Source organism: Mus caroli, unplaced genomic scaffold (assembly GCF_978045245.1).
Source record: "Mus caroli unplaced genomic scaffold, Mus_caroli_1 scaffold_17, whole genome shotgun sequence".
NCBI classification, from domain to species: domain Eukaryota; kingdom Metazoa; phylum Chordata; class Mammalia; order Rodentia; family Muridae; genus Mus; species Mus caroli.
The window spans coordinates 10,305,426-10,327,641 of NW_028227272.1; the positions used below are offsets into that span (position 1 = coordinate 10,305,426).

Genomic DNA, 22,216 nt, shown 5'->3' on the forward strand with positions numbered 1-22,216 from the left:
TAATCAAGTAAATAACATGAAAATTTGGCAAGAAAACACTAATTCTCAAATTACTGCTACTAGAAAACATAAAAGCATTCCAACGCACATTGAAAGTAACTCAAGTGCAAGAAATCAGACTTAGTCTCATGTTACTTAAAATAAACTCCCCAGATGACATGCCAATTTAAAGCGTTAATGTGAAAGCTAGCATTCAGTGCCAAATTCCAGATTCTACACATTGGAAACATTTGGTAGAGAAAATTACAAAACTTTCTGTGTTTTCAAATTTAAAGAAAGGTAAATCATTGTCAAAATATTCTAAATTTTAATGAAACAATTGCAGATTCTTTAAAAACTCAACTTAAAAACAACAATGCTGCTTCCCCTTTGCACTGGCTTGCCTTGGGCGCAAACTCTGCAACCAGTCCCACAGCACCTGGAGAAGACTCAAATCCCAGGTGCTCTAACACAGCCAGGATCCTGGGATCCCAGGATCCCAGGAGCTTGGTCACACCAGGACCTCAGTGTCCCAGAGGCAGCTTGACTCCTAGAAACTCTGACACACCCAGAATTTCAGGATCCCAGGATCCCAGAATCACAGGATCCCAGAGACAGCTGGACTATGAGGAGTTCTGACACAACCAGGATTACAGGAAGGACAGGCTCAGTCAGATAGTGAGGGCAGGTAGCATTAGAAATACTCAGAGGCACCATTGTATACACTAGCAAGATTTTGCTGAAAGGACCCAGATATAGATGTCTCTTGTGAGACTAGGCCGGGGCCTAGCAAACACAGAAGTGGATGCTCACAGTCAGCTATTGGATGGATCACAGGGCCCCCAATGGAGGAGCTAGAGAAAGTACCCAAGGAGCTAAAGGGAACTGCAACCCTATAGGTGGAACAACAATATGAACTAACCAGTACCCCGGAGCTCTTGTCTCTAGCTGCATATGTATCAAAAGATGGCCTAGTCGGCCATCACTGGAAAGAGAGGCCCATTGGACTTGCAAACTTTATATGCCCCAGTACAGGGGAACGCCAGGGCCAAAAAGGGGGAGTAGGTGGGTAGGGGAGTGGGGGGGTGGGTATGGGGGACTTTTGGGATAGCATTGGAAATGTAAATGAGGAAAATACCTAATAAAAAATTAAAAAAAAAAAAAGAAAGAAATACTCAGAGGCAATTGTAAGAACATAAGCAACAGAAACCAAGGTTACTTGGCATCATCAAAACTCAATTCTCCCACCATATGAAGTCCTGGATACACCATAACACTGGAAAAGCAAGACTCGGATCTAAAATCACTTCTCACGATGGTGATAGAGGACTTTAAGAAGGACATAAATAACTCCCTTTAAAAAATACAGAAGAACACAGGTAGACAGCTAGAAGCCCTTAACTAGGAAACACAAAAATCCCTTAAAGAATTACAGGAAAACACAATGAAACAGAAGGAGATGAACAAAACTATCCAAGATCTAAAAAATAGAAATAGAAACAATAGAGAAATAGAAACAATAAAGAAATCACAAAGGCAGACAACCCTGGAGATTGAAAACCTAGGAGAGAAATCGGGAGTCACAGATGCAAGCATTACCAACAGAATACAAGAGATAGAAGAGAGAATCTCAGGTGCAGAAGATACCATAGAAAACATTGACACAACAGTGAAAGAAAACACAAAAAACAAAAAGCTCCTAACCCAAAACATCCAGTAAATCCAGGACACAATGAGAAGATGAAGCATAAGGATAATATAAAAGAGAGCAAAGATTCCCAACTTAAAGGGCCAGTAAATGTCTTCAACAAAATTATAGAAGAAAACTTCCCTAACCTAAAGGAAGAGATGCCCATGATCATACAAGAAACCTACAGAATTCCAAATAGACTGGACCAGAAAAGAAATTCCTCCTGACACATAATAATCAAAATGCATTAAACAAAGAAAGAATATTAAAAGCAGTGAGGGAAAAAGGTCAAGTAAGATATAAAGGCAGACCTATCAGAATTAGACCAGACATCTCACCACAGATTATGAAAGCTAGAAGATCCTGGGCAGATGTCATACAAACCCTAAGAGAACATAAATGCCAGCCCAGACTACTATACCCAGCAAAACTCTCAATTACCATAGACAGAGAAACCAAGATATTCCATGACAAAAGCAAATTTACACAATATCTTTCCACAAATCCAGCCCTACAAAGGATAATAGATAAAAAACACCAACAAAGGAGGGAAACTACATCCTAGAAAAAACAAGGAAGTAATCCTTCAACAAACCTAAAAGAAGGTAGCCCCATAAACATAATTCCACCTCTAACAACAAAAATAACAGGAAGCAACAATCACTTTTCTTAATATGTCTTAACATCAATGGACTCAATTCCCTAATAAAAAGACATAGACTAACAGATTGGATATGTAAACAGGACTGGACATTTTGAAGTATGTGGCCTCCCTTCCCCCAGCCTGGAACCAGCTTGCTCAAGGGTGGAGCTACATGCTCATTCGTCCTGTCACGCCTACCTACTGCTGGAACCTGCCTTTGCTGCCTGGAGGCACACACGTGTTCGTCCTGCTACTGGACCCTGAGTTACTTGGCGGGAAGTTGGGTTCCCTCCCCCTTCCTTTATAACTGGGTGTCTGAAAATAGTAAAATTGAGCTTTGATCAGGATTTGTCTTGGCTCCATTCATTCTTCCGCCCCGTCTAGATTCCTCTCTTTTCAGTTCGAACTGCCATTCTCAGTTGAACCGTTCGTGTTGTGGACTGCGGGCAGGCCGCAACAGTTGGCGCCAGAACTGGGACCTGAAGAATGGCAGAGGGATGCTAAGAGAAACGACTGCTGTGTGGAGCTCCACAAGAAAGGAAAGGATCTTCGTATCGGAGGAGCATCGGAGCAACGGACAGGTACACATGCTAGCGCTAGCCTAAAATTTCAGTTTTGTAAAGTGTTGCTGAGGATGCGGTAGGATACGAATCAAGTTTGAATCAGTGCTGACCCAACACTGTTTCTGCTTGGGGTCAGTAGTTCGTTAATCGGAACTAGATACGGAGACAGGCGGTGTGCCGCAGCTTTTTAGAAAGCTGCTTAGGTGGAAGAAGGAAGGGTTCAAAGTCAGAAATTTTTTAGATAAGATAGATAGCTGTTGTCCATGGTTCAAAGAAGAAGAAACGATAGATTGTGGAACCTGGGAGAAAGTTGGTGAGGCCCTGAATATCGCTCAGACAGATAATTTTACCCTAGGTCTCTGGGCGCTTGTAAATGATGCTATAAAAGATGCAACCTTTCCAGGGCTAAATCGCCCTCAGGCGGAACTTGTGATATCTCAGGAGGAGTGCCTATCAGAGAAGGCCTCCTCAGAAAAAGAGCTTCTTAACTCAAAAATTGATAAATGTGGAAACTCTGATGATGGACTGAATTTTAACAAAAATCACTCAGATAGAGGAATTAATTGCCCATTACCTTAATGAGAATTGGTCCTCTTGCGAATCTCCCGCTTTACCTATAGTCACCACTTCGGGAGGTGCTACGCATAGGGACACACGGCTAAGCGAGTTAGAGTTTGAGATTAAGCTTCAGAGGCTGAGTCTCTTAAGATTTTCTAGTTTAGATAATGATTAATGTGGTTCCTATCCTAAATAGTAAAATTTAAGATAAGATATAAAGCAATGCCTCTTTATTAAAGCGTTAAAGCTTGCTTTAATAGGTATTCATAGGTATTAATTGATATCCAAACTTCGTAATATGATAGTAATGCTTCTAATATTGATTTTAACAGTGATAAATTGTTTTAAACATAGGTTTTGCTTTCCCAAAGTTGTAGGTATTATCCTAACCTTGCACAAAAACTTAAAAATTATGGTTAAAACTGCCATTGTTCCATTGACTGCAGCTTGCAGTTTGATTTCAAATTTAAGATTAATGCTCAGATTAAAAAGTATTTTACCTTTGAGTCAATACAGGGCTCTGGACAGCCCCAGAGCGGCTTGTGGCCCTTTCTTTTGTTTTGCAAACAATGCCTAAAAAAGTTTTTCCCTGTGTTGAAGAAAATTTCTTTTTAACAGTGTTACAGATCTATTCAGATGTTTAAAATAATGCTTAAATTCAAAGATTTTTGCTTCTAGTAAACTGGTAATCACTAGAAAATTTTGCCTCTACGTATGGCTAATATAGCTTTACATTATGTAAGAAAAATGTTTATTGTTTCTGCTTCTTTACAAGAAGCCAAAAGTTTTAATCTTTCAGTATATATTGTTTCCTAAGTGGAAAGTATTTTATTAACTAATGCTTCTCAAGGGAAGTTTACCTTAAATCCTTGCTTGTCATTTTTCCAGTTTGGACTAGCTTCTAGCCTTTTAACTTTATGGCAATAGTACATCAGAGACTGTATATTCAGACTTAGTAAAATTAGTCATTTAATAGAGTCATAATGATTTTTCACTCTTCTTCAGTGTGACCAGCCATTCTAACTCAATCTTAGACTGGTCTAATATTCAGTTCAAATATTAGAGATTCCTATATTCTAAATTACCTAGCAAAGTTAATTCAGAGCATTTCCCCCAAGGTCACCAAAGGCTCATCTTGCCTTCACCTTATTTGTCCTAAACTTTTTGCAAACTGACATTAAAGGTCAGTCTGCAGCGGAACGCCACTGGCACCCAGTTACTTCTAATTCTTATGCATTGGTAAAATGGAAGGACGCCCTGACTAATAAATGGAAGGGTCCAGATCCAGTTCTAATCTGGGGAAGAGGCTCGGTTTGTGTTTTTTCACGAGATGAAGATGAAGCACGGTGGCTACCAGAGAGATTAATTCGTCAGGTAAACACAGATTCTGTCTCTTCTCGTAAGTATCATTCTAAAGACTAAAATTCTTCTTGTGCTTAGAGTTCAGCTGGGAGTGGAAGCTCTCAGAAACACTGTTTTCCTCTGAGCCAAATCCCCTACAAGAGGCCGGATTAACTTTAGCTTTACAATTTGCATCTAAATAAAGTACCTTGACTTCTCCAAACAGAAAATTTACATTGCTACACTCTCATTGTTTAGAATTCTTCCTTTTCTCAAGCAGGTCAATCTACATTCTCCGGTTCTCCGCCCCTAAGAGCAAACAGGTGGTACTGCTAATCTCCCTTCCAAGGACATCCCAGCATGTGGTTTTTCAGTCTAAGATAAGATTTAGATTTACCAGGAGAGCTAGGGAAGTAGAAATTTCATATATATTTACAGAGATTAGTTCTTATTTTGATAGAGATGGGCTTATAGTCCCTTAGCTGGCCTCTGGCTTTCCACCCTTGCTGTTACTGCAAGGTGTCCTTAGTTCCTCAGGCTAGGGAATAACAGGTATGAAGAGGAAAGACTTTCAGCTCCTATTTTAACCAAAATTAATGGTGTTAATACTGACATAATTCTTGTCTAAGCCTTGCTAAATCTGAGGTTGACAAGTCTCATATAGAGACCGCGCATAACTCAGAACTGCGATACTGATTCATAATCATATGAATACAGTATGGGTACCGCTTGGCGCAGGAGATTACTGCGGAGGGAAGGTCCAGCTTGACCGTTTCTGAGTTCCCTGTGCGACACACCTGATTTGAAAGAGGTTGGTATCTGACTCCAGCTAAAAACCAAAAATACTTAAGGCTCTGCCTCCCCTCCCCAAAAGATACCAAGAGCCACAGATGTGAGTTGTTATAATGCTCACGGGAGGAATCAGGTCAATGTCCACCCAAGTCAAGGTTAAAGGCCCACTCATCTATGGATGAAAAGAATCATTTGATCACCTCTGTTAAGCATTGCCTATTTAAACTTAATAGGGGGGAGAGAGGTTGGAGACCTTGCTGTCGTAAGGGCAAGCCCTTCACTGCCTCCCACCCAAATAAAAAGCCAACTGGCCTTGTACTAAAGAGCTGGTCTTACCCCCTTCTCACTGTTTCCCCTGCCTGTCATCAAAAATTGCGGAGGATTATCAGCTCAGTGTTATTCTAAATTTGTTTAGTTAAACTCAGCCAGGGTTCCAACGCCCTACTTAAAATGCAAACAGGTAGCTACCTATTCAGCACTAATTAGCATTATAAAGTCAGAGCCTATAGCCCAGCGCTGCTATTCTGTCAGTGCTTTAAAGACAGTCTTAGCCAGATACAGTTTACCATTAGAAAAGTTAGGGAATCCCACGGAAACAGGTTTTTTCTTTAGCCCTAAAGAACTCAGGCAGAACTATTGAACATAGATAATTTTTCTGCCTCAGGCCACCCCCTTTTTTATTTTTGTTTTGTTAACTAATGGGAGGAAATGTGGCCTCCCTTCCCCCAGCCTGGAACCTGCTTGCTCAAGGGTGGAGCTACGTGCTCATTCGTCCTGTCACGCCTACCTACTGCTGGAACCTGCCTTTGCTGCCTGGAGGCACACACGTGTTCGTCCTGCTACTGGACCCTGAGTTACTTGGCGGGAAGTTGGGTTCCCTCCCCCTTCCTTTATAACTGGGTGTCTGAAAATAGTAAAATTGAGCTTTGATCAGGATTTGTCTTGGCTCCATTCATTCTTCCGCCCCGTCTAGATTCCTCTCTTTTCAGTTCGAACTGCCATTCTCAGTTGAACCGTTCGTGTTGTGGACTGCGGGCAGGCCGCAACAGATGTATACAGCAAATGCACCTCAGTGACAAAGAGGAACACTACCTCAGAGGAAAAGGCTGGAAAATAATTTTCTAAGCAAATGTTCCCAAGAAACAAGCTGGGGGAGCCATTCTAATACTGAATAAAATCAATTTTCAACCTAAAGTTATCAAAAAAGATAAGGAAGGACACTTCATATTCGTCAAAGGAAAGATCTACGAAGATGAACTCTCAATTCTGAACATCTATGCTCCAAGTGAAAGGGCACCCACATTCATAAAAGAAACCTTACTAAAGCTAAAAGTGCACATTGAACCCCATACAATAATAATGGGAGACTTCAACACCCCACTCTCATCAATGGATAGATCATGGAAACAGAAACTAAACTGAGACACAGTGAAAATAACAGAAGTTATGAACCAAATGGATCTAACAGATATTTATAGAACATTTAATCCTAAAGCAAAAGAATATACCTTCTTCTTAGCACATCATGGTAGCTTCTCCAAAATTGGCCATATAATCAGTCACAAAACAGGCCTCAACAGATGCAAGAAGATTGAAATAATCCCATGCACCCTACCAGATCATCACAGACTAAAGCTGGTCTTCAATAACAACAAAAACAACAGAAAGCCCACATACACATGGAAGCTGAATAACGCTCTACTCAATGATAACTTGGTCAAGGAAGAAATAAAGAAAGAAATTAAAGACTTTTTAGAATTTAATGAAAATGAAGACACATCATACCAAAACCTATGGGACACAATGAAAGCAGTGGTAAGAGGAAAACTCATAGCTCTAAGTGCCTCCAAAAAGAAACTGAAAAGAGATTACACTAACAGCTTGACAGCACACCTGAAAGCTCTAAAACAAAAAGAAGCAAATATACCCAAGAGGAGTAGATGGCAGGAAATAATCAAACTCAGGGCTGAAATCAACCAAATAGGAACAAAAAGAACTATACAAATAATCCACAAAACCAGGAGCTGGTTCTTTGAGAAAGTCAACAAGATAGATAATTATACCCTTAGTCAGGAAGAACTTGGAGTGCCTTGCTAAAGCAGACATCACAGAACTCGCTATGAGCTACCGTGGAGCTGGAGAGGGGATCTAGCAGTTAAGAACATGTGCTGTTTTTGCAGAGGACCTGAGTTTGGTTTCCAGTACCCACACTGGCTCACAACCTGTAACTCCAACTCAGGGGAGCAGCCATTTTCTCCTGGTCTCCAGGGGCACCTGCCTCATGTACACATACCCAGAGGGGCTGGAATCCAGAGGGTGTCCACTTGTGGATCGTGACCCCCTTAAGGTCACTTGGAAACCACAGATATTTATATTAGAATGTATAATAGCAGCAAAATGACAGTTATGAAGTAGCAGGGAAACACTTTTACGGTTGGGGTCATCACATGAGGAACTGCGTTAAAGGGTCACAGCACTAGGGAGGTGGAGAGCCCCTGGCTAGATGGATGGCTCCACGGTTAAGAGAACTTGCTGGGACTTAGCTCCCAGCACCCATAGAGGAGCAGCACAGGAAGTCTATGTGCAACCCCACCGTGGGTGGAGCTCCACAGGGACCAGGTTCCAAGCAGTTCTCAGTGGGTCCCCCAAACAGTTTCCCAGCAGCAGACGTGGAGAGGCTTCTGCGGGAGCTCGGGTGTGTTTTTTACAGTCCTTACTGTGGCAAGAATATCCCAGCTGGGGGCCTTCACCTTTTATGACCTCTTCTCTTTGATAAAACACTGACATCTCATTTCTAATAAACAAAGGTCTAGAAAATCAAAAAGTAAATCTTAAAAAAACTTACAGAATGATTATCAGAAAATCTTTGATCTAAGATGACTGATAGAGGCATGTGGTATACACACACAACAGAATAAGTACGGGAATTAAGGAGGCTGCATGGTCTATGGTCAGTCTACAACCATGGATTATATTTCTATATAAAATCTGAAAACAACTTGAAAATACAAATGTAGGAAATGATTCCATATATAATAGCATCAAAAACATAAAAATAAATATGAAAGTATGAAAATAATAAAATGCAGAGTGAGTGCTGTTCCGTGTCAGATCCTGCACTGCACATGTCTCCCACCGTGTGCTGCAGCAATGCCCCAGAGGAAGGTTAGTGCCATGGAGCCCAAGCGCCACTCCCCAAGGATGTCAGTTAAGCCTGCCCCTGCCAAGGTGGATGCAAGGCAAAAAGGTCAATCAGACAAAAGGGTGCAAACGAAAGGGAAGAGGGGAGCAAAGGTTAGACAGGCTGAAGTGGCTGACCAGCAAACCACAGATCTGCCTACAGAAGACTGGAGTCTAGCCTCCAAAGAAGAGAAAGACTCCAAGTCCGACTAAGCATCCATCACATCTGTCAGTAGCCCCTGCCTTCCTTCTTGTACAATCCAGAGGAATATTTTTATCAATTATTTTGTAAATGAGAGGTTTTTTTTGTAGCTCTAGAAACATATTTACAAGGTGAGGGAATCACACCTCATCCCATTTTTTTTAAGGGTAAATGTTTTTTTAAGAGGTTAAATCATTTGCTGGTTGTTTTTAAATTTTTTAATTTATTTTTTGTTACAACCAGAAGTAATGAGGAGAGGCTGTGACTGTAGAGCGGGTTAGTTTCATATCCTACAGTACAAAGCATACTGAATGGCAATTTGGAATGTCAGTCATGCATTCCAGTCTGGGATGTTTTCAGCTCTATCAGGTCTACTGTTTCTAGAAGAACCATTTCCTAAGGGAACTACTCCTTCGTCAGAATTGACTGTAACGTCTCTCCTCCATTTTCCTAACAGCTGTGATAACGTGCTGTAAAAGATGGATTTTTTTAAGACTTATTATTTATTTATTTATTTATTTATTTATTTATTTATTTATTATATGTGAGTACACTGTAGCTGTCTTCAGACACTCCAGAAGAGGGAGTCAGATCTCGTTACGAGATGGTTGTGAGCCACCATGTGGTTGCTGGGATTTGAACTCTAGACCTTCGGAAGAGCAGTCGGGTGCTCTTACCCACTGAGCCTTCTCTCCAGCCCAAAAGATGGCTATTTTGAGTGTGTCTGTATTGGCATAAAAGTGTGAGTCGGTGAGCTGAGGATTATGGGCATTTGGCTGTTATGTGAGGTCTTAGGGAAACTTGTTAAGTTTGAGGCTGGAGCATCACTGGAATAAGTTCAAAGAGAAACATATGCAGCTCTTCCTTCATTTGTGTGCATGTACAGGATGCAACGCTTCAGAGTTTGGGTATGCTAAGAACTGGAATGTCTGCGAACTCTGTTCCTCCACCAATAAAATCTCAGTTATGAAAGAGTGTGTGTGTGTGTGTGTGTGTGTGTGTGTAATTTGGAAATATCAGTGTAACTTGTTTAAAGGACGAAACAAAGGAAGACAAACTCCCTGTTTGAAAAAAAAAGCAAAGTTAGAGCTTGGGTGTTAGCTGAGGTCAAGACTTGTTGGAAACCAAAGAAATACAGCAGTTTTGATTTTTCATAAGAAAAGGCATAAATGCAGCAGAGACTAGAAGAGACCAGATGCATGCAGGCCTGTTTATTTTTCACAAAGGTTAATGCAATGAGTTATGTGAGAGTTTAGTGGTTCTTTCTTTTGTTTGGGGGTTCTATTCTAATTTTTATTTACATATATGTGTGTACATCTGCTTGTCTATAGGTGCATACAATGCCCATGAAGGCCAGAACTTAGCATCAGAGCCCCTGGAACTGGAGATACAGATGTTTGTAAGTTGCCATGTGGATGCTGGGAACTAACCTGGCTCCTCTGCACAGGCAACTGTCTTCAGCCGCCCCACTCCTTTGTTTTGCACTTTTCTTAAACAAATGTTATTAGAACAACAACCAGGCAGCCCTATGGGAAACACCAGACCTTAGCCTCCACAGATTAATCATTCTCACCACCGTGACAAGTGTCTAAGAAAAGCAATTTAAAAGGAAGAAAGATCAAGTTTGGCTCATGGTATCAGGAGTTTCAGCTGCTGGCTGGCTGACCCCTGGTTTTGTATTCAAGATGGCACAGCACAAACAGCAGAGACACTTGGTGGAGTGAGGCTGCTCAGCTCATGGTGGCCAGAGCAGAGGAAAGAGACAGTGTCCCAGAGTCTCCTGGAAGGGTATTTCCCCAGTGACCTACTCCCTCTAAACAGGGCCCATTTCTGAAGCAGCAGCAGGGGAGAGCAACCTTTAAAACAAGAGCTCTTAGAAGGCATTTAAGAGATAAGCAAAATTCATTTGAAATGGATCATAACCCAAATAGAAAAATACAAACCAGCCGGGTGTGGTGGCACACGCCTTTAATCCCAGCACTTGGGAGGCAGAGGCAAGTACAAACCACAAACTCTCCTGAAGACAACAGAAACAAAATCATGACTGCCTTAGGGTAAGAAAAAAAGAGAAAAATCAATTAACCATTAAAAAATCAATCAATCAATAAAATAAAAAAGCCATAAGCAGCAAGCATATCATTGTGGTAGTAGTCAGTTTTCTGCTGTGATAACACACCAGGAGCAAGACAACTGACAGAAGAAGCGTCTACTTAGGGCTATGGATCCAGAGGGATCAACACTGAAATGGAACTTCAGTGAGCTGACCAGCAGCAGAATGAGAGACTAGCGTCAGAGCTGCTCCCATCAGCAGCTCGTCTCTCCCTTTCCCCAGGTGCCAAGTCCCTTCTCCTCCTTCTACCCCGGGTAGATTCTGTCCTGGGGAAGTGTGGCAGCAGGAAGCAAGGTGGCCGGGCAGCAAGCTGAGAGTGCACATCTTAAACCTCAAGCACGAAGCAGAGAGCAAACTGCTCCATGGTACGAGCTTTGAAAGTTCCAAACCTTCCTCCAAGTCACACACTTCCTCCAGTGAGGCCACACCTTTAAGTCCTCCAAATGGGGACCAAGCTCTGAAATGGCAGAGCTTATGAGAGGCACTGTCATTCAAACTACCACAAAACTTTAAAATATCTGCTCAGTAAGAGATACCACTAAAAATCGAGTAAGTAAACCAATCACAGACTCTAAGTGTTCAGTGCATATTTCTGATCCAGAATACTTAGAAGAACTGCACATCAACAGAAACAGCCAACACAGCTTGCGGGTGGGGGTGGGGTGACACTTTATAAACCTCTAAAATAAAAAGGTTTATGGTCAACGAGTATATTAAGAAGGCACCAAGGGCTGGAGCTGCAGCTCAGCACTGAGCCGACTAGAGTCCTAGCAATGCAAAAATAAAACGTAGGCCGCTGCATTAGTCATGAGAGAGGTGCAAATTAGAACTGTGATATGATGCTAGCTCATAGTCTAGAATAGTTGAAACAGAAACTGTAGCATTAAATGTTGGCAAGTATGTGAAGCGACGGAATTCACACATTACTGGTGGGCTGTAAATGTTTCTATAAAGCTTAAAGCTTAACAAACACACAGATGCCATACATCCCCAAGTCCACGTTCCTAGAGCTATTCACTTAAGAGAAATGAAAACATGCTGACAATATTGTTTCACACATACATCACAGCTAATAGCCTCAAACCAGAAACCATCCAGACATCCACCGACCCAAATAAATGCTGGACAGCCACACAAAGAATAATATTCAGCAATAAAAAAATTTAAAGTCATTGCACATAATACCAAATCTTAGAAAACAAGTTTTTTTTTTTTTAAGAAAAGGCAAACACAATACTATGTAATTCCTTTCTCAAAGGTAAACCAAATAGGCTAAATTAATCTTCTGTCTACCTATCTACCTACCTACTTATTTTGTGGTACTGGGAATGAACTTGGGGCCTTGGACCCTCTACTGCCTGTGCTATACACACACAGGCACTCAGCATAGCAGTGTGAGTATCTACCGGGGATCTAGGGGGAGGCAGAAGTATTTGGCACCTGGGAAAGGAAGAGACTAGATGTCCACGGAAGCAGCTGTAATCTGGCCTCTCACTCACTATACTGCTGGTCGGCTCACTGAACCTTCATTTCCCTACTCTTAAGATGGGAACAGAATACATTCCGTCTGCCTTGATGGTGTTGCAGGAGAGTTAATGGGAAAAGTTGGGGTCTATATCACCTCACAAAAGTAGGGAACTGGAATACTTATAAGCTAGTCCACATTTCTAGCACTGAAGAGGTCTCTGCATTCAAGGACAACCTGGGCTACACGGCAAGATTGTAGAAGAAAAAGAAGAAAAAAGAAAAGAAACAGCAGCAGTAAAACAAAACAAAACAAAACACGCGATAATCACAGTTCCTTATACTATTATGCAAAACCTAGGGCAGAGGTATTTTCCTCACAAGAGTCAAGTGCTTATACTCAAGGAGGCACCAAGAGCATCAGTACTGGAACAGCTCAAGCCCCAGCCCAGCCAGGTGCTCACCTGTTGCTATGGTAACAGGGGCCCTGCATGTGGGACCGCTTTCTGTCCACCTCCTTCCAACTGTCTTCTGTGCACTTCCTCTTGACCTGCTTGCCTTCCTGCTTCTTTCCCACATACTCAGCATAGGTCTGGATCCGATAACTTTCAGCATACTTGCTGGTATTAACAGCTACAAGGAAGAGAAAAAAAATCCTTAGAAAAAATGAAGAGGTGATTAGGAAAGGTGGCCTAAGGGGTCCTCAGCTCACATGGAGAGGCATCATTGTTGCTCAGTCTCCCCCAGTGTGGGGGCTTTGCAAACTGGAAACCATTGCGAAGATCCTAAATAAAACACTGACACTGTAGGTATTTACAGCTAGCAAGACTGCCTGAAATCCTTTCATTTTCAGGCTAAGAAAGGGAAAACAAGCAACCATTAGGCACCAAATGCAAGTGGTGCCAAGGCTGCATGCACACTGTTATGTCACCATCAAAACAGCTCTGTTACACATCTGTGTTCCATGTTTCATATTACTGTGTTTAAGTTCCATCTATGCCCATGAGCCAGGAATTGTCTTTAAAGACGAGAACAACAGTCTGGAAAGACAGCTCATTCAGCAAAGTCATTGCTTTACAAGCATGAAGATCTGAACTCACTCTACAAAGAAACAAAAACCAAAAACCAAACCAGGAACAGTGGCATGTGCCAGCAATCCCGGCAGTGACGAACTAAAGGACAAAGGTAGGCAGATCCCAGGAAGCTTGAAGGGCAGCTCTCCTAGTCTACATGGCAAAGCCCCAGGCCAATGACAAACCCTACCCAAACCAAGGGGGAAGGTGCCCAAGCCAAGGACCAACACCTGAACCCCGGCCCCCCCCCCCCAACACACACACAATGAAAAATCAACGTCACAGAGGTCTGGGGCTACCTACAGGCTACTCTACCAGCACTCATGTCACAGAGGTCTGCCAGCACTCAATGCCAGGTTACCTCAATGCCAGGGCCATTGGTATTGCCTTGTGCCTCAGTTCCAGGAACTCCATTTTTGGTATTTGCCTTCACCCTCAATTTTTAAAGACTGCCCCTATCCCCACGTTGCACATCTGGCTATACCCTGAAAGAACACATGGTAGGTCAGTTATTTTTATTTTTTGTTTCTAGGTTTGCACCCCTGAGCACAGAACCCAGGGCTTGGAACACCCAAAGCAAATGCTCTTCCACTGAGCTCTGTGCCCTGCTGTCAGAGGCAGTCTTGGTTGAAAGGTTTTTCCAGAGCACTCACAGTAACCTCTTTCTGGAGTGCAATGTACATTCCCAAGAAGAGCAGGCTCAGATCAGCATCCCCACAGCAGCTAAGGCGATGCCAGGACCAGGGGACAGCAAACTGGTGGGCTCAGTCGTAATCCCACTGCTCCCAGGCAGGGGATTACTAACAGACAGGGAGCATGTCTGAGCACAATGGAATCGGGGTCACTAAAAAGGGGAAACAGGTAACAGTGCTTCTCACTGCTGGCTTCACATGACAATGATGTACCAGCATTCCATCAACTCCAGTAGCTTTGCAGCACTGGGCCTTTAATCTAGAAGCCAAGGGCTGGCTCAGAACCAGGCCTCTGACAGATGAATCAGCAAGAAGGCTATCAACCTAGTCCTCCAGCAGCCATAGCCTGTTAGGAGCAGCTTGCATCAGGGTTGCCTGGTGACATCTGACTTCTCCAGATAAGGAAACTGATTTAAGGCCCGCTTTTGCTTCCACCACTTTGTCAAAGCCAATGGGAGACCAGTCTACACTGTTTCCCTGTAGGCAAGTGAAGTTGTTCTCACATAATAATCTCATGTCTTTGTGCCTGGTCTGTTGTCTTATCACTTGTCACACATCACAGTATTTAGTCTTCACAACCCCCAGTGCTTCTGTGTCCAGACTGTGCCGGCTCCTTGCCAGCAGGTCCAGGCGAGAGAAGAGAGATCCCGGTCCCACCAGAGTCTTTCCGGGGCTGAGCAGGAAGATGAGTGTCTATAGCTCACAAGAAACACACTGAAGCCGGGTGTGGTGGCGCACGCCTTTAATCCCAGCACTCGGGAGGCAGAGGCAGGCGGATTTCTGAGTTCGAGGCCAGCCTGGTCTACAAAGTGAGTGCCAGGACAGCCAGGGCTACACAGAGAAACCCTGTCTCGAAAAACCAAAAAAAAAAAAAAAGAAAAAGAAACACACTGAGCCAAGAGTCCTGTTGAAGCAGGAACTCAACTCTATGATTATATAAGGTCGGAACATAGGGAGGGGGATTTTTGGTGGGATGAGACGACTTAGGAGGTGGGGAAGGGTGACAGAGAATATGGAATGGCTGACAGGGCCAATGGCAAAGCTCTACATCAGCAACAGTGGGGCAGAGGCAGGGTCAAACAGTTCTTGCTGAGTCATCCCGATATGTAAGTGACAGGTCTCAAAACTTGAGCCAGGCTTAGGCTCTCCCACAAGGCCATAGAAACTCAAGCCAGGCTCAGGTTTGTCCTCAAGGCCCAAAACAGGGCCAAAATGGGGCCCAACACAGATTGAAGGTGGGAACAGGAGTATCCCCAGAAAGTCACTGACAAGCTAGCCTGACACATGCTGTAGTGATGAGGCCCTGACTCAAACAACTAAGGGTGTCCTCTGACCTCCACAGGTGTGTAGCTGCAATCACACTCTCACACACACACACACACACACACACACACACACACACACTCACACACACACTCACACACACACTCACACACACACACACACACACACACACTCACACACTCACACACACACACTCACACACACACACACACACACACACACTCACACACACTCACACACACACTCACACACTCACACACACACACACACACACACACACACACACACACACTTTCTGACCGATGTGGTGGTGCATGTCTCTAATGTTAACACTCTAGGGACAGAGGCAGGAAGATTACCTCAAGTTCAAACCCAGCCTAGTCTACATAGTGAGCTTTAGGTCAGCCTAAACAACTTGCAAAGAAAACAAAAAGTAAGAGTAGAAAAACAAACAATTTTATTGTCAACCAAAATCTCTTTGCTTGGCAACTGTATTATATTATATTCTGAAATTGATCTACAGACTGATTGCAATGTGAGGGTGGGCATTTTAATTAAAGATTGCAGGAATTAAAATGAAAACAGCCCCCTTCTCCCCATGAAAAAGACAAAGCAAACACACAGACCCCTGCCCAGCTGGTAGTGCACGCCTGTAGTCTAAAAAGAATGAGGTGGGACAGCTGTGAGTCTGAGGTCTGTGGGGACTTACCTCACCTGCTGGAAATGTATTCTAAACTTTTATTTAATGCTAATTAAGTTAAGTATAGTAGGAGTATTCGTCCATGCCTATAACCCAACAGGTTAGAGGGTTAGGGGTTACAGATTAGGGTTGGGGGAGAGTCTGAAAAAGGAGAGTAACCACAAGTTCAAGGCCAGCCTAGGCTACAGAATAAACTCAAAATAAAATTCAGTGTAGTGACCAGGCAGATATAAACAAATAGGCCAAGAGTATAGAAGTTAAAACTTAGAAATAGAATTCTGAATTTGCAAAATGTTGAATTTTGACAGAACGGCCTAAAAAAAAATGAAGACCTGGGAAATTTGTTTATCCATAGGAAAAATGAAATCAGATTCCTAAGTCATATGAGATAAAAAAAAAATCCACTTCAGATGGGGAACTTAAATTCGAAAGGCAAATTTTGAAAATCTGAAAAGAAACTATAAGTGAACTTTCTGAGCTGCAGTTAGGAGGGATTCATGAAGATACAAAAGGCCTAAGTGAGAAGTTGAGGACAGCGGCCATGTTAATATCAAAACTGCCACCAGAAGATTCTATAAGGAAAGTGAAGACATTCATCAACTGGAAGAAGACCTCTGCAATACATTTAGCTGCAGAGAATTCTCTTATCACCAGAATAGAGAAAAATGTCAGCAATCAGTATGAAACACAAGAAAACAGACAAAGACACAGAAAGCACGGGCCTCCATCACACAGAAAGCACAGGTCTCCATCACACAGAAAGCACGGGCCTCCATCACACAGAAAGCACAGGTCTCCATCACACTGAAAGCACAGGCCTCCATCACACAGAAAGCATGGGCCTCCATCACACAGAAAGCACGGGCCTCCATCACACAGAAGGCCAAGAAACACACCTCAGGCAAAGGAAGAGAAATGAAGAGCACAGTATGATACAACTCCACACTGAGCTAAGCCTTGTGGCTTCCAGTGGTCGCATGCTTCAGAAGACAACCCAGTGTGCCTCTGGTTACCGCTGATGGACTCACACTCTACAGAGAATATCGTATCAATGATGAGTACTAAGAGACAAACATTGAAAAGGGAGCTAGCTCTCTGTCTCCGGTTCCTACACACGCACACGTGCTCTCTCTTCTCCCCACCCTCTCTGTGTCTGTATCTGTCTCTCTTTCTGCAAAGTAGTAAGGAAGTTTTACTCAAAGCAAAGTGTGCAAGTCAGAAAATACACTATTTCGGGCATGGTGGCGCACGCCTTTAATCCCAGCACTCAGGAGGCAGAGGCAGGTGGATTTCTGAGTTCAAGGCCAGCCAGGTCTACAAAGTGAGTTCCAGGACAGCCAAGGGCTATACAGAGAAACCCTGTCTCGAAAAACCAAAAACCAAACAAAACAAAATAGAAAATACACTATCAGGAGTGACAGCCGGCCACAGGAGTAAGAGTACACAGGGCCAAAAGTCCCCTTTACCACAGCCAAAAAAGCCAGGAACTAGGAAGGTACACAACCCAACACTGAATTTTAGAGGCATGGACCAACATATACATGGAAGGACAAAGTGCACAGACTAAACCATGCAGTGCTACTGTCAGAGAAATCACCAAGCAGACAAGGGAACATCTTCCTAAGGAAAGACATCCATGATTCTGCTGAGACTTGAGGGTTTCCCAAGAAGATAGTGCAGGAAATACTGAAGGTTGAGATTTATATTCCAGGCAGAAGGCTCATTCTGTGAGCAACCTCTGAGAGAAGCAATGTTCAGCCTGAGGAATGAGAAGACTAGAAAGGTGAACCCCAGAGATGGTGCGAAGAGGAGGCCAGGGCAGAGCCTGAGCAACAGGCAGAGTACTGTATTGGCATGGTGGGAGTGTCTGAGGAAGCCATCTCATACAGCTCCTGTCTAGGATTTGAGAACATGAGAATGCCAAGGCCATAAATAAAGAGAGGAAGGAAGGCATCAAGGCAGGCTAGCAGAGGTGAGGATACAAGAAAGACACAGATGGAAGAGCAGTCCTTGAAACTAAGCAATATGTGGGGATACCCTTTAGGTATGAACTATGAATGGGGAACACAGCATGTTTCGGAATGGGGTCAAATGCTGGCTTTGAGGCACTGGGAAACATCAAGTAGAAACACGGGATAGAGAGAAAATCAGTCTGGGAATCACTGGCAGAAACATCATCTGAGCTGTTGAGGAATGAGCTCTCAGACGGAATGAGGAACACCAACTGGAAGGAGCAGGCATGGGAACCTGGGATATTCTGACCCAGACCATCTAGGAAACAAATGTTACGGAATTCAAGGAAACACTGCTTCAAGAAGGAAGAAGAGGGCTGGTGAGATGGCTCAGTGGGTAAGAGCACCCGACTGCTCTTCCGAAGGTCCAGAGTTCTAATCCCAGCAACCACATGGTGGCTCACAACCATCCGTAACAAGATCTGGCGCCCTCTTCTGGAGTGTCTGAAGACAGCTACAGTGTACTTACATATAATAAATAAATAAATCTTTAAAAAAAAAAAGAAGGAAGAAGAGGCTACTGTACCGAGCAATGTGGAGGGTGGGAAGGCTGTCTGGCAAGAAGGCCACTGGACACCTCTGGAGTAGTAAACTTACAGCTGTGGAGAGACACAGCCAGAGTCACTGCTCGGTGATGCCTGCAGAGAAATCCTAGATAGAGAAAGCAAACTTGGATGGGGACTCTGAAAAGATGGAGGCCTTCGGAAGTTGTTTACAGCCAGGAAGAAGCCAACAGTTAGGCCCAGGAAAGGGCAAGGACACAGCCGTGGGGGAGGGTCAGACTCAGAGCCAGGTAAAAGGAGGCTTAGGTGCACATGAGAGACTAACTGGGTTGTTCCTAGGGGAGAGAAGAGCATTCCTAAATGTGAAGATAACTTGCTGATAACTTATTGGGATTCTGACAGAGACAGTGACTATCAGTTTAGGGACAATTCCTTTTCATTTCAAATACTCTCACTACAAAGTAAGTGGCAACTATTTACCAAGTGAAAAAATAGAGAGGCTTGCAAGGTTGCCATTACAGGGTGATGCCACACTGGGATGTCAACTCCTATCTCATCTCTTAAGTACTGGGATGACACTTTCTCTGACTGCTGACAGATGTAACAAACCCTCAACCTGGGTGATGCACAGCTATTCAGAAACCAGTCAAATAAAACGAGCTGAGCAAGCTCCCTTCAAGACTAGGCAGTGATGCCAAATACAAGCAGGTGCATTCAGGAAAAGATTTACAACCGTTACTTAAACAAACAAGCCACTTTCAGCTTTTATTTCTTAATATTTTAAGATGGCTGTTTGCTTGCTTGTTCTCTCTCTCTCTCTCAACTTTATTATTACTATACATAAGTACACTGTAGTTATCTTCAGACGCGCCAGAAGAGGGTATCAGATGTCATTACAAGTGGTTGTGAGCCACCATGTGGTTGCTGGGATTTGAACTCAGGACCTTCGGAAGAGCAGTCAGTGCTCTTACCCACTGAGCCATCTAGCCAGCCCCCACTTTCAGCTTTTCAAGATGAAACATAACTACTACAGAAAATCATGGAGTTGGTCAGAAAATCATGGGCCTGGTCTAGCTACCCTGAGAGACATGTGTTAAAGGTTTTTGAGGTTAGAGCCTATGGCTCCTGGGGCATTGTGTGCCTTTCAGATCCTAGGAAACCAAGGCACTCCCTCAGGCAGAGAAGTACTCAGGCCACCTGTGTTTCTCTGTGTCCTTTAGAATTCATCAAAGCATGTAGAAGTTTGGCAGAATATTTAGCCTTACACATTCATTACATATGCCCTGTATAGCTTGCCATTATCCTGGCAACCACTGTACTGTTTTGGTAAGTGTATTAAAAGTCTGACTGCTTGAAATAAACTTGCCATAACCTCAGTCTTGCTGTGACTCTCCAACCAACCCAGTCTGTTTTTCATTCCGAACCATATCAGGAGATCCTGGATAAGCAAGCACTGATGCTTACAATACACAACTAAAACAGGAGTTGGTAAGTAAGTAGCCCTGACAGCCAGCTGAAAGACCTAAACCCTTCATTCGAGAAAATTAAGACTGATGTCTCAATTCTACAAGAATAATTTAAGGTAAAACCAAAGATTGTCTAGATTCTGCTTGTCGACACTGAATGACACATGGGGAGACTTTGGGGAGTCCGGGGCTTTGTGCTGTCATCATGCTTTTTCACAGCAGTACCTTTAAGGTCTGTTGACACACGTGATGTGGGAGGAGACATAGAGATGGCAACCATTGTTTACAGAGCTGTCACCATACACTGAGTGCTGTGTGTTAGCCTGTAATATGCTACTATGCTAACCTTAATAGACCTCTTTCATCTCTAACCCCACATCCAGGAAAGCTGTCTTGCACTGAAGGGAGCCTCACACAGGTTATACAACTTTCCTGCTGTCACCGCCTCTGCCAGACTGACCCACCATGACCTGGCAGCATACACTAAAGAGCCTGGAAGACTCCTCCATCAGCAAAGAAGTTTTCATCTTTTCCCTTCTATCTCTTTGCTAATGTAGCTCTCAATTGGCATGAATTTCCTGACCTATTTACAGACCCTGACCCAAAGTTTGAAACATACCAGACCCACTGATACCCATAATCCAACCCAGGACTTGCTATTAACAATGCTTTGTATTCTAAAAGGTTAACCAACAAAAAAATCCCTTTAGGATACAACCTATTGGAATGTTGGACCTGGTTGATTCTATCTTAAGACTAGAAGCTGTCTTATTGAAAATCAAAATAAGGCCATTCCTGTTTTCTGTAAAATGGATTTGACCAGATCTTGACCCACTTTCTGGAATGTGGCAAGTTCCACACCCTATACCCTGACCTCCACCCTGATAAGATGTCCTGCCAAATAATTTTGACATGTGCAGCCACGTTTCTATATAACCAAGATTTCCCCCAGAAATCTCCTGTCTTAGTCAGGGTTTCTATTCCTGCACAAACACCATGACCAAGAAGCAAGTTGGGGAGGAAAGGGTTTATTCGGCTTACACTTCCATGCTGCTGTTCATCACCAAAGGAAGTCAGGACTGGAACTCAGACAGGTCAGGGAGCAGGAGCTGATACAGAGGCCATGGAGGGATGTTCTTTACTGGCTTGCCTCCCCTGGCTTGCTCAGCCTACTCTCTTATAGAACCCAAGACTACCAGCCCAGGGATGGTCCCACCCACAAGGGGCCTTTCTCCCTTGATCACTAATTGAGAAAATGCCTTACAGTTGGATCTCATGGAGGCATTTCCTCAACTGAAGCTCCTTTCTCTGTGATAACTCCAGCTGTGTCAAGTTGACACACAAAACCAGCCAGTACATCTCCCAACCCTTATAACCCCCCCCCAGTCTTGCAGGTTTTTCTGTGCTATATAAACCCCACTGTCTCCTATACTTGATGCTATTTTTTCAAAACCCACTTTAGGGAGATAGCCCTGTCTTGACAGAAAATAAAGGTTGCTTAATTTAATCAAAGAATTTGAGTAATGATCTTCATCTTCACTCCTGGCAGTGGGAGTAACAGGAGTCTGCATGGTTGACAGAGAAGTACTGGTTGACAGAGTTAAGGGGAGCCTTGTTTGGTGTGGCTGTTCTAGCTCAGTGGTACCTCAGTCCATACAGAAGGCCTGGGTTCAATCCCCATTACCTCATGGGCATAAAACAGCCCTCAAACTAGCCTAGGATTTTACAGATTACAAAGCTAGGTCTTTAAAGTTGACTTATTTGCATAACATATACACATGTGGAAAGCCATGTAAAACACAGTGATCGCGCATAACATATACACATGTGGAAAGCCATGTAAAACACAGTGATCGCGTCTGTATTCCTTTACACTCCTTTCAGTTCTCTCGCTGATGCTAAGTGCAGACAAACACCAAATATAAAAATGCACTGTATGCATTCTGGATTTGTAGAGTTCCTTA

At 43.3% G+C, this 22,216-nt stretch overlaps 1 protein-coding gene and 1 pseudogene across 2 annotated transcripts in view; one reads left to right on the plus strand and one right to left on the minus strand.

Moving 5' to 3' along the window:
* The window catches only part of Parn (poly(A)-specific ribonuclease), a 141,083-nt gene that overhangs the window by 24,871 nt on the left and 93,996 nt on the right, over positions 1-22,216 (minus strand). For both annotated transcript variants that reach the window (XM_021185317.2, XM_085832499.1), the window contains exon 22: positions 12,987-13,155. In XM_021185317.2, the coding sequence (XP_021040976.1) occupies positions 12,987-13,155 (169 nt within the window). The remainder of the gene's footprint in view (positions 1-12,986; positions 13,156-22,216) is intronic.
* On the plus strand, positions 8,717-8,959 carry LOC110311786 (non-histone chromosomal protein HMG-14 pseudogene; annotated as a pseudogene).